This window comes from Salmo salar, chromosome ssa13, assembly GCF_905237065.1.
Source record: "Salmo salar chromosome ssa13, Ssal_v3.1, whole genome shotgun sequence".
Lineage (NCBI taxonomy): Eukaryota > Metazoa > Chordata > Actinopteri > Salmoniformes > Salmonidae > Salmo > Salmo salar.
The window spans coordinates 73,110,607-73,122,099 of record NC_059454.1 but is presented as its reverse complement, the minus strand read 5'-3'; the positions used below and the strand labels follow the sequence as shown (position 1 = coordinate 73,122,099).

The following is an 11,493-nucleotide window of genomic DNA, read 5'->3' as shown; positions in this document are numbered from 1 at the left end:
CAAAAAACACAGTCCAATAAGAAAAGCATTATCGGACAGGTCCTTGTCTTCTACTGCAACTTTTGCTCGTTTTGTTCCATTCTTTGATTTCACTATTTTCCATTAATTGTCACACACTTTACTTGCCGCACTTTCAGATTCAAGCACAGTAGCCATTTCCTCTCTTTCCACCCAATTGTCACTGATCTTGATTGTCCCACTTCTCCCCATCCTCCCACTTCTCTCGACACGCCCATTATGAGTCACTCCAGCGAGGCAGCAACCTAAGATTCAGCGCGAGGGCTGATAGGGTAAAAATAACGCGATTGGACTGCTGGCTCTGACTCTTGCCGCGTTGACGTACTAGTCGGAAGGAGGAAACTCGGATATTTCCGACTTGCTAACTGGTTATAGTTATACACGTGACGCCCACGTGACGCGTTCAACGAATCAGCAAGTCAGACATTGCCGAGTTTCCCAGTTCCGACTAGCATATAAACTCGCCAAATTCTCTTAATTTGGGGGCGGACATAGCGGGTTGGCGTATCGGTCACATGACGTGTATGAGGAAATATCGCAGCTGAAGAGGAGAAAGGTGGATTGTTTTTACTTTACTGTGGATGTGCTACACATTTTGATCGATATCCGCCAAATCGTCGAAAATGAGTGCTAGTTTGGACATCAGACTGAAAAGAGCAAATAAAGTATATCATGAGGGGGTAAGGGTCAATTTGCCTGAAATTTACATAGTAAGATATACAGTATAACTATCGATGCCACCAAACTGTAAGACGCGATGACATTGTGTCATTGGGTATAAAGCAACTCACGTACTCAGCAGAAGTCATTCCAAATGGTATAGCTTGAACAAGTGCATCAGTGACAGGTGATACAGTGAAGTGTCAAATAAGTACTTAACCACCCGTATTTTATCTCTTCTACCCTCGACATGTTCTGTTACTAGCTCGTGTTGATCATTGTTTTACTCCAATTTTATCAGTAACTTCACAATACAGTGGCTATATTAACCCTGAGATAAATTGCTGTGTTTCGTAGCTCTGGCAACTTGGCAAGTCGTGTGCATGACAATTGTTTTGCTTACTACAGAGCAACCTTTTATGTGTTTGTGGTGAAGAGATGATAATGATTATTTTTCCTGATCAGCAGTTATCAATTTCTTCAATGTGTAAGGTTTCTACTGCCCTCTAGTGGATGTCCTGCGTTGTCTAACATTTTATTTTTTTATTTTATTTTTATTTAACCTTTATTTAACCAGGTAGGCTAGTTGAGAACAGGTTCTCATTTACAGCTGCAACCTGGCCAAGATAAAACACAGCAGATTGACACACAACAACACAGAGTTACACATGGAATAAACAAACAGTCAATAATACAGTAGAAAAAAAGTATATATACAGTGTGTGCAAATGAGGTAAGAAGGGAGGTAAGGCAATAAATATCCCATGGTGGCGAAGTAATTACAATATAGCAATTAAACACTGGAATGGTAGATCTGCAGAAGATGACTGTGCAAGTAGAGATACTGGGGTGCAAAGGAGCAAGATAAATAAATACGGTATGGGGATGAGGTAGTTGGATGGGCTGTTTACAGATGGGCTATGTACAGGTGCAGTGATCTGTGAGCTGCTCTGACATTTGGTGCTTAAAGCTAGTGAGGAACCAGTCTAACCAGACACCTAGGTATTTGTAGTTGTCCACGTATTCTAAGTCAGAACCATCCCGAGGAGTGATGCTAGGCGGACGGGCAGGTGCGGGCAACGATTGGTTGAAGATCATGCATTTAGTTTTACTTGCATTTAAGAGCAGTTGGAGGCCATGGAAGGAGAGTTGTATGGCATTGAAGTTCATCTGGAGGTTAGTTAACAGTGTCCAAAGAAGGGCCAGAAGTATACAGAATGGTGTTGTCTGCATAGAGGTGGATCAGAGAATCACCAGCAGCAAGAGCGACTTCATTGATGTATACAGAGAATAGAGTGGGCCCGAGAATTGAACCCTGTGGCACCCCCATAGAGACTGCCAGAGGTCCGGACAACAGGCCCTCCGATTTGACACACTGAACTCTGTCTGAGAAGTAGTTGGTGAACCAGGCTAGGCAGTCATTTGGGAATCCAAGGCTGTTGAGTCAGCCGATAAGAATGCGGTGATTGACAGAGTCGAAAGCCTTGGCCAGGTCGATGAGTACGGCTGCACAGTATTGTCTTTTATTGATGGCAGTTATGATATCGTTTAGGACCTTGAGCGTGGCTGAGCTGCACCCATGACCAGCTCGGAAACCAGATTGCATAGCGAAGAAGTTACGGTGGGATTCGAAATGGTCGGTGATCTGTTTGTTGACTTGGCTTTCGAAGACCTTAGAAAGGCAGGGTAGGATAGATATAGGTCTGTAACAGTTTGGGTCTAGAGTGTCTCCCCCTTTAAAGAGGGGGATGACCGTGGCAGCTTTCCGATCTTTGGGAATCTCAGACGATACGAAGGAGAGGTTGAACAGGCTAGTAATAGGGGTTGCAACAATTGTGCCGGATCATTTTAGAAAGAGAGGTTCCAGATTGTCTAGCCCAGCTGATTTGTAAGGGTCCAGATTTTGCAGCGCTTTCAGAAACATCAGCTCTGGATTTGGGTGGAGGAGAAATGGGGAGGCTTGGGCAAGTTGCTGTGGGGGGTGCAGAGCTGTTGACCAGGGTAGGGATAGCCAGGTGGAAAGCATGGCCAGCTGTAGAAAAATGCTTATTGAAAATCTCAATTATCGTAGATTTATTGTTGGTGACAGTGTTTCCTAGCCTCGGTGCAATGGACTTTAGTGTCCCAGAACTTTTTGGAGTTTGTGCTACAGGATGCAACTTTCTGTTTGAAAAAGCTAGCCTTTGCTTTCCTAACTGCCTGTGTATATTGGTTCCTAACTTCCCTGAAACGTTGCATATCGCAGATGATGACATACAAGTAACTGCCAAAATAAAGGAAACACTTGAGTAAAAGGGGGAAAGAAAGTACATTGAAAGCAGGTATTTCCATACAGTTGTGGTACCTAAGTTAATTATGCAATTAACATCCCATCATCGTGTGTGTGTCAGTCATCAGATCTCAACCCAATTGAACACTTATGGGAGATTCTGGAGCAGAGACAGAGACAGCGTTTTCCACCACCATCAACAAAACACCAATTGATGGAATGTCTTGTGGAAGAACGGTATCGCATCCCTCCAATAGAGTTCCAGACACTTGTAGAATATATGCCAACTTGCACTGAAGCTGTTCTGGCGGCTTAAGACACTTTGCTGGTGTTTCCTTTATTTTGTCAGTTATGTGTATCTCTTCACCAAACCCTCTGGTCATAGTAAAGCTTTATGAACACCCTAAACACCAAGAGTGTGATACTTTTTGCATTTCATATTTGTAATATAATTTCTGGTTTATTATGTCAGGAGGTCCTTGCCGGTGTTGTGGCGATAGTTAGTAAGGAGGCGGTCCAGCACCAGGGCATCACTCTCACCATGGAGGGAATTGTCAACCTACAGCTTAGCTCCAAGAGTGTGGGAGTCTTTGAGGCCTTCTACAACTCTGTTAAGGTGAGAGTCCAACGGTATTTCCAAGCCCAAGGATCACCACACATTGAACTGCCTTTTTCACATGATTAGATGTTGTTGTTGTCATGGACTGTTTAGTGCCAACATGGAGCATAGATACCTTACCTCAGTCTGTATATCAATGACTCTGATGTCACAGATTGATCTCTCCCCTCTTTCTGTAACAGCCCATTCAACTTATCACAAGCAACATTGAAGTGGTAAAGCAAGGCAAGGTGCCTGGAGGCAAGACAGAGATTCCCTTTGAGTTCCCCCTGCACACAAAGGGCAACAAAGTGCTGTATGAGACCTACCATGGTGTTTTCGTCAACATTCAGGTAATGACCACAGAGCTGGGGCCTGCCCTGCACTTTGCAAATGGCTGTCTTCTGTATTTTCAGACTATGACCTAGATTCTTCTCCATGTCAGACAAGGACCAGCCAGAGAACCATACTATACCTCCCAAAGCAGATATTTCAGTGTCCAAAATTGATTGTGTATGCATTTTGTCTGCCATCTTTGGGTCAGACCTGCTTCAGCTGACGCAGTGCCCATGCTATTTCTAATGACAATTTAAAAGATCCCTTTTATTGTCATGTCATCTGGAGAAATACAAAAACAACTGATTGTAAACCTCTGATGCTAATGAGGTGTAATTATAGAGACAGAGAGGCACAGATTGACATTTCCTGTGTTCCAGTCGTTTGTTGTCTCAAGGAAACTGCAACAAAAAAAATACAAGGAAGACTAAATGTTTGCTTAAAAAAAGCATGTTTTCATCACTGCAGATGTATAGGCCTAAGCAATGAAATAATGTTATTAGCAGATGCTGAAAGGTCATTTTCCAGCAATCTTACATTTTGCTGGAGTAAAAATAACAAGGCATTCTGTAGTTGCCGAGGCATTTTTACTCTCAAACTGGAGCTCTTTTTTGTCCCCTGAATCAGTCAAGCTTCAGAATGTATCTAGATGTGTTCTGTTGTCTGCAAAATCAATGAGGTGTAGACCAACATTTCAATAGTGTAACGCTTGAGCATTAAACCTTTGAAAAAAAATTATCTAATAGGCTTTGTTTTTGTCCAATAAGAATGTTTACCCTTGAAAAGCTATGTCTTCTGAAACAGTACGATCTAGTAGATTAGGTATTTATATTGCATTCCAGAATAAGTGAGGCATTCGAAGGACAGAGGGGAGGCTCTGTACTGCATCTAATATTAGACCTAAAATTCAGATAGTACTGATGAGGAACCTCATGGGGGGGTGACTTATCAGTCTCAATTCTACCACTGGAAATGGTATCCAGCTTTATTTTAAGGCAGGCTTTTAACAATCATATGCCTGTTTCTCCTGACAATATGTGAGGAAAAAGTATTTGTATCCAAAAAAGCCTTGTTACTAATGTTAATAATTGTATGGTGTTTATTTTCTCAGTACACCCTCCGTTGTGACATGAAGCGCTCCTTGTTGGCCAAAGACCTGAGCAAGACCTGTGAATTCATGGTGCACAGTCTGGTGAGATCAACCATCATCCTGACTCAGACCAATATCTCATCTCATCTCTGAGAATACCATACAAAAACACCACCGTAACATGATCTGACGTTGCTTGATTTTAAGTTTCATGTAGCTACAGTAAGAAACAGGCCTGTAGTTTCTTATACTTTTCTTTAATATAGATGAAGTTACAAGTGAAGTGATGTTGTAATCTATAGTTGCACAATGATATCATACATGATTACTAGGGGACTGTGCCATCTCTGGGGCCATGCAGACCATTTGCTCATGGTTAGACTGTCCCCTTTCTCTTCTCTCAGCCACAGAAAGCCAAGCTGCAACCCACCCCGGTAGACTTCACCATCACGCCAGAGACCCTGCAGAATGTCCGCGAGGTACAGCAGGCCTGTCGGGAATATGACCAAACACCTACAAAATGTTCAATTACATTTAATCTACACTACATGACCAAAAGTATGTGGACACCTACTTGTCGACCATTTCATTCCAAAATCATGGGCATTAATATGGATTTGGTCCCCCTTTGCTGCCATAACAGCCTTCACCCTTCTGGGAAGGCTTTCCACTCGATGTTGGAACATTGCTGCAGGGACTTGCTTCCATTCAGCCACAAAGCATTGGTGAGGCCGGCACTGATGTTGGCCGATTAGGCCTGGTTCACAATTCCAGTTCATCCCAAAGGTGTTCGATGGGGTTGAGTTCAGGGCTCTGTGCAGGCCAGTCAAGTTCTTCCACACCGATCTCGACAAACCATTTCTGTATGAACCTTGCTTTGTGCATGGGGCATTGTCATGCTGAAACAGGAAAGGGCCTTCCCCAAACTGTTGCCAGAAAGTGGGAAGCACAGAATCCTCTAGAATGTCATTGTTTGCTGTTGCGTTAAGATTTCCCTTCACTGGAACTAAGGGGCCAAGCCCAAACCATGAAAAACAGCCCCAGACCATTATTATTCCTCCACCAAACTTTATGGATTCGGGCAGGTAGCGTTCTCGTGGCATCCGCCAAACCCAGATTTTTCTGTCGGACTGCCAGATTGGAATGTGTAGTGATTCACTCCAGAAAATGCGCTTCTACTGCCAATGGAAGAGAGCTTTACATCACTCCAGCTGAGACTTGGCATTGTGCATGGTGATCTTAGGCTTGTGTGCGGCTGCTCGGCCATGGAATCCCATTTCATGAAGCTGCCTACAAACAGTTATTGTACTGACGTTGCTTCCAGAGGCAGTTTGGAACATGCTAGTGAGTGTTGCAACCAAGGACATATTATTTTTACGCGCTACAAGCTTCAGTACTCAGCAGTCCCGTTCTTTGAGCTTGTGGCCTACCATTTCGCGGCTGAGCCATTGTTGCTGCTAGACGTTTCCACTTCACAATAACAACACTTACAGTGGACCAGGGCAGCTCTAGCTTGGCCGAATATTGACGAACTGACTTGTTGGAAAGGTGGCATCCTATGAAGTGCCATGTGGAAAGTCACTGAGCTCTTCAGTAAGGCCATTCTACTGCCAATGTTTGTCTATGGAGATTGCATGGCTGTGTGCTCGATTTTATACACCTGTCAGCAACAGGTATGGCTGAAATAGCCGAATCCACTAATTTGAAGGGGTGTCCACATACTTTTGTGTATATACAGTTGAAGTCAGAAGTTTACATACACCTTAGCCAAATACATTTAAACTCAGTTTTTTCACAATTCCTGACATTTAATCCTAGCATAAATGCCCTGTCTTAGGTCAGTTGATCACCACTTTATTTTAAGAATGTGAAATGTCAGAATAATAGAAGAGAAAATGATTTATTTCATCTTTTATTTCTTTCTTCACATTCTCAGTGGGTCAGAAGTTTACATACACTCAATAAGTATTTGGTAGCATTGCCTTTAAATTGTTTAACTTGGGTCAAATGTTTTGTGTTGCCTTCCACAAGCTTCCCACAATAAGTTGGGTGAATTTCTGCCCATTCCTCCTGACAGAGCTGGTGTAACTGCCACAACTTTGGAAGTACGCTTGGGTTCATTGTCCATTTGGAAGACTCATTTGCGACCAAGCTTTAACTTCCTGACAGGGGGAAAAAAATGAATGAAATGTATGCATTCACTACTGTAAGTCGCTCTGGATAAGAGCGTCTGCTAAATGACTAAAATGTAAAAATGTAAATGTAGATGTCTTGAGATGTTGCTTCAATATATCAACATAATTTTCCTTTCTCATGATGCCATCTATTTAGTGAAGTGCACCAGTCCCTCCTGCAGCAAAGCACCACCACAACATGATGCTGCCACCCCCGTGCTTCACGGTTGGGATGGTGTTCTTCAGCTTGCAAGCCTCCCCCTTTTTCCTCCAAACATAACGTTGGTCATTATGGCCAAACAGTTCTATTCTTGTTTCATCAGACCAGAGGACATTTCTCCACAAAGTACGATCTTTGTCCCCATGTGCAGTTGGCTTTTTTATGGCGGTTTTGGAGCAGTGGCTTCTTCCTTGCTGAGCGGCCTTTCAGGTTATGTTGATACAGGACTTGTTTTACTGTGGATATAGATACTTTTGTACCTGTTTCCTCCAGCATCTTCACAAGGTCCTTTGCTGTTGTTCTGGGATTGATTTGCACTTTTCGCACCAAAGTACGTTCATCTCTAGGAGACAGAACGCGTCTCCTTCCTGAGCGGTAGGACAGCTGCGTGGTCCCATGGTGTTTATACTTGCGTAATATTGTTTGTACAGATGAATGTGGTACCTTCAGGCATTTGGAAATTGCTCCCAATGATGAACCAGACTTGTGGAGGTCAACAATTTTTTTCTGAGGTCTTGGCTGATTTCTTTAGATTTTCCCATGATGTCAAGCAGAGGCACTGAGTTTGAAGGTAGGCTTTGAAATACATCCACAGGTACACCTTCAATTGACTCAAATGATGTCAATTAGCCTATCAAAAGCTTCTAAAGCCATGACATCATTTTCTGGAGTTTTCCAAGCTGTTTAAAGGCACAGTCAAATTAGTGTATGTAAACTTCTGACCCACTGGAGTTGTGATACAGTGAATTATAAGTGAAATAATATGTCTGTAAACAATTGTTGGAAAAATGATTTGTGTCCATGCACAAAGTAGATGTCCTGACTGACTTGTCAAAACTATAGTTTGTTAACAAGAAATTTGTGGAGTGGTTGGAAAAATAGTTTTAATGACTCCAACCTAAGTGTATGTAAACCTACGACTTCAACTATATAGTGTACCTTTTGGCATTCTAGATGTTGGTTTCCTGGGTCTTAATCGGTCTACTCCGTCATTGATCAAAATTATTTGAGGAAAACCAGCAGACACCGTAGCAGGAGTGTTCAGACCGTTAATATCATCCCATCTTTGTATTACTCACCATCGTCTCCCTCAGAGGAGTTTGCTGCCCAAGTTCCTGATCCGGGGCCACCTGGATGCCACCAACTGTGTGATCACTAAGCCCCTGACTGGAGAACTGGTGGTGGAGAGTTCTGATGTGGCCATCAAGAGCATCGAGCTGCAGCTGGTCCGCGTAGAGACCTGCGGTGAGTCTGACGCTACTTATTGGTGCCCATCTACACTGAACAAAAATATAAACGCAACATGCAGCAATTAAATATTTTACTGAGTTGCAGTTCATATAAGGATATCATACAATTGAAATAAATGTATTAGGCTCTAATCTATGGATTTCACATGACTGGGAATACAGATATACATCTATTGGTCACATATACCTTTAAAAAAAAGGTAGGGGCGTGGATCAGAAAACAATCAGTATCTGGTGTGACCACCATTTGCCTCATGCAGCGCGACACAGCTCCTTCGCATAGAGATGATCAGGCTGTTAATTGTGGCCTGTGGAATGTTGTCCCACTCCTCTTCGATGGCTGTGTGAAGTTGCTGGATAATGGCGGGAACTGGAACATGCACGTCGATCCAGAGCATCCCAAACGTGCTCAATGGGTGACATGTCTGAGTATGCAGGCCATGGAAGAACAGGGACATTTTCTGCTTCCAGGAATTGTGTACAGATCCTTGCAACATGGGGCCTTGCATTACTATGCTGAAACATGAGGTGGTGGTGGATGAATGGCACAACAATGGGCCTAAGAATCTCGTCATGGTATCTCTGTGCATTTAAATTGCTGTTGATAAAATACAGTTGTGTTTGTCCGTAGCTTATGCCTGCCCATACCATAAACCCCCCCTCCACCATGGGGCACTGTGTTCACAATGTTGACATCAGCAAACCGCTCGCCCACACGACGCCATACACTCTGTCTGCCATTTTCCCGGTACAGCTGAAACCGGGATTCATCTGTGAAGAGCACACTTCTCCAGCATGCCAGGGGCCAATGAAGGTGAGCATTTGCCCACTGCAGTCAGGTCAAGACCATGGTAAGGGTGACAAGTACGCAGATGAGCTTCCCTGAAACGTTTTCAGACAGTTTGTGCAGAAATTACTTGGTTGTGCAAACCCACAGTTTCATCAGCTGTCCAGGTGGCTGGTCTCAGACGATCCTGCAGGTGAAGACGCTGGATATGGAGGTCCTTGACTGGCGTGATTACACATGGTCTTTGGTTGTGAGGCCAGTTGGATGTATTGCCAAATAATCTAAAATGATGTTGGAGGTGTCTCATGTTAAAGAAATTAACATTAAATTCTCTGGCAACAGCTCTGGTGGACATTCCTGCAGTCAGCATGCCAATTGCACACTCCCTCAACTTGAGACATCTGTGACACAACTGAACATTTTAGTGGCCTTTTATTGTCCCCAGCACAAGGTGCACCTGTGTAATGATCATGCTGTTTAATCAGCTTCTTGATATGCCACCTCTGTCAGGTGGATGGATTATCTTTGCTAAGGAGAAATGCACACTAACAGGGATGTATACACAATTTGAGAAGCTTTTTGTGTGTATGGATTTTTTTTATTTCAGCTCATGAAACATGAAACCTAGACTTTACATGTTGCGTTATATTTTGAGGGCAGGCCCTGGTAGAATACTGTAACAATGCTTCCTTCGAGGGTATCATTCATCTGAACTGTACGTGATTGAATGAAAGTAAGATTCCCATTACTTTGCTTTCACCAATCCAGATTAGTGTCTAAACAGGGCCCTACCCACTCCAATAGAAGTGAATAGTGTGTTTTTCCATCTGCGCCAGGTTGTGCTGAGGGCTATGCCAGAGATGCCACAGAGATCCAGAACATCCAGATAGCAGAGGGAGACGTTTGCCACAGCCTCCCCATCCCCATCTACATGGTCTTCCCCAGGCTCTTTACCTGCCCTACCCTTGAGACCATCAACTTTAAAGTCGGTGAGTTAACCTGTAATAAATACAAGTCAAATAGTGCAACAGTTTGTGGTTTACCGATGACTGACAGATTTGATTCTTTGTTCCTCTGTAGAGTTTGAGGTGAATGTGGTGATTGTCCTCCATGACGAACATCTGATCACTGAGAACTTTCCTCTGAAGCTGTGCCGAGCGTGAGAGCCCAGAGCTCCACTACAATGGAGGATGGTCAGAGGATAGTGCCGTTGACATGCCTGGGCAAGAACGACCTGAAGTGACCAAGGACTCATAGTCCAGAGATAGCCAAGCCTACAAGTCCTGGCAGACAGCCATATCTGTTGGCTGGGCCTCCCTGCTCTGAATCAATGACACGGTCTATAAGTGCATAATGTTATATGGACGTATGTCTACAGTTCAGGGAAAAAAAGACTGAAAAAGCAGAGGATGTTCAAGGTCGTGGGCTACCTTTCAATATAATAGTGCAAATGTCAAAATGGATAAAGTAACTTAATTGTGTATCAATTCATGATATCTTTGAAGCCGCGTTGTTGCATTTCAGAAGTTTTTTGGAGAGACATTGTCCATCATTAGCAGTAATATGGTCAATTTCTAACTGAATATCGGCACTGTCAAAATGTAGCCCAAAGAACATTCTAAATGGAGGAATTTCAAACTAACAAGGTATTCAAAATCAACCAAGTTATTAAATGCATTTTAACATTCCAGTTATGTTATCATTGTAAATTGTGTGTGTTGGCTTAACCCCAAAGAGCTGGCTCAAGGAGGTAAGCAGCTTTAGTACATTTTCTTCAGTAAGGATTGACACATTTTAGACTGAATCCATATTCCCAAACCATAAGATCAGAGATGGCTGACTAAAAGTAATGATCCGGCTTTCTGGGGCATGCATTGGTGTCCGAGCTGTGTGCCAGTAGTTTAGGCAGACAGATCATGCATGCAACATGTCAATACCTCTCATAAATAGGAGAGATTGACATGCATATTAGGAAAATTGCAATTGGCTCATCTAAGTCCTTTTTTGTGGCACCTGACCACACGACTGAACAGTAGTCAAGGTGTGACAAAACTAGGGCCGTGTCATACCTGCCTTGTTGATTGTGTTGTT

The 11,493-nt window shown here is 43.2% G+C and overlaps 1 protein-coding gene across 2 annotated transcripts; it reads left to right on the top strand.

The window, feature by feature from the left end:
- The first annotated feature begins 429 nt into the window (after positions 1 to 429).
- vps26c (VPS26 endosomal protein sorting factor C) lies at positions 430 to 11,092 on the top strand. Of its 2 annotated transcripts, none has more exons than XM_014137204.2 (8): positions 430 to 574; positions 3,420 to 3,563; positions 3,749 to 3,898; positions 4,993 to 5,073; positions 5,376 to 5,450; positions 8,460 to 8,610; positions 10,239 to 10,391; positions 10,483 to 11,092. In XM_014137204.2, exons 2-8 carry the CDS (start codon positions 3,489 to 3,491, stop codon positions 10,563 to 10,565), a joined length of 768 nt encoding a protein of 255 aa, XP_013992679.1. In that variant the 5' UTR covers positions 430 to 574; positions 3,420 to 3,488; the 3' UTR covers positions 10,566 to 11,092.
- Positions 11,093 to 11,493: the final 401 nt, after the last annotated feature.

What these genes read in the sequence shown, in the direction of transcription:
- vps26c (XM_014137204.2), top strand. Translation starts at nt 3,489, where the DNA reads ATGGAGGGAATTGTCAACCTACAGCTTAGCTCCAAGAGTGTGGGAGTC. An exon ending in CCTTCTACAACTCTGTTAAG is followed by an intron (nt 3,564 to 3,748) that starts GTGAGAGTCCAA and finishes TTTCTGTAACAG; the next exon opens with CCCATTCAACTTATCACAAG. An exon ending in GGTCCGCGTAGAGACCTGCG is followed by an intron (nt 8,611 to 10,238) that starts GTGAGTCTGACG and finishes CATCTGCGCCAG; the next exon opens with GTTGTGCTGAGGGCTATGCC.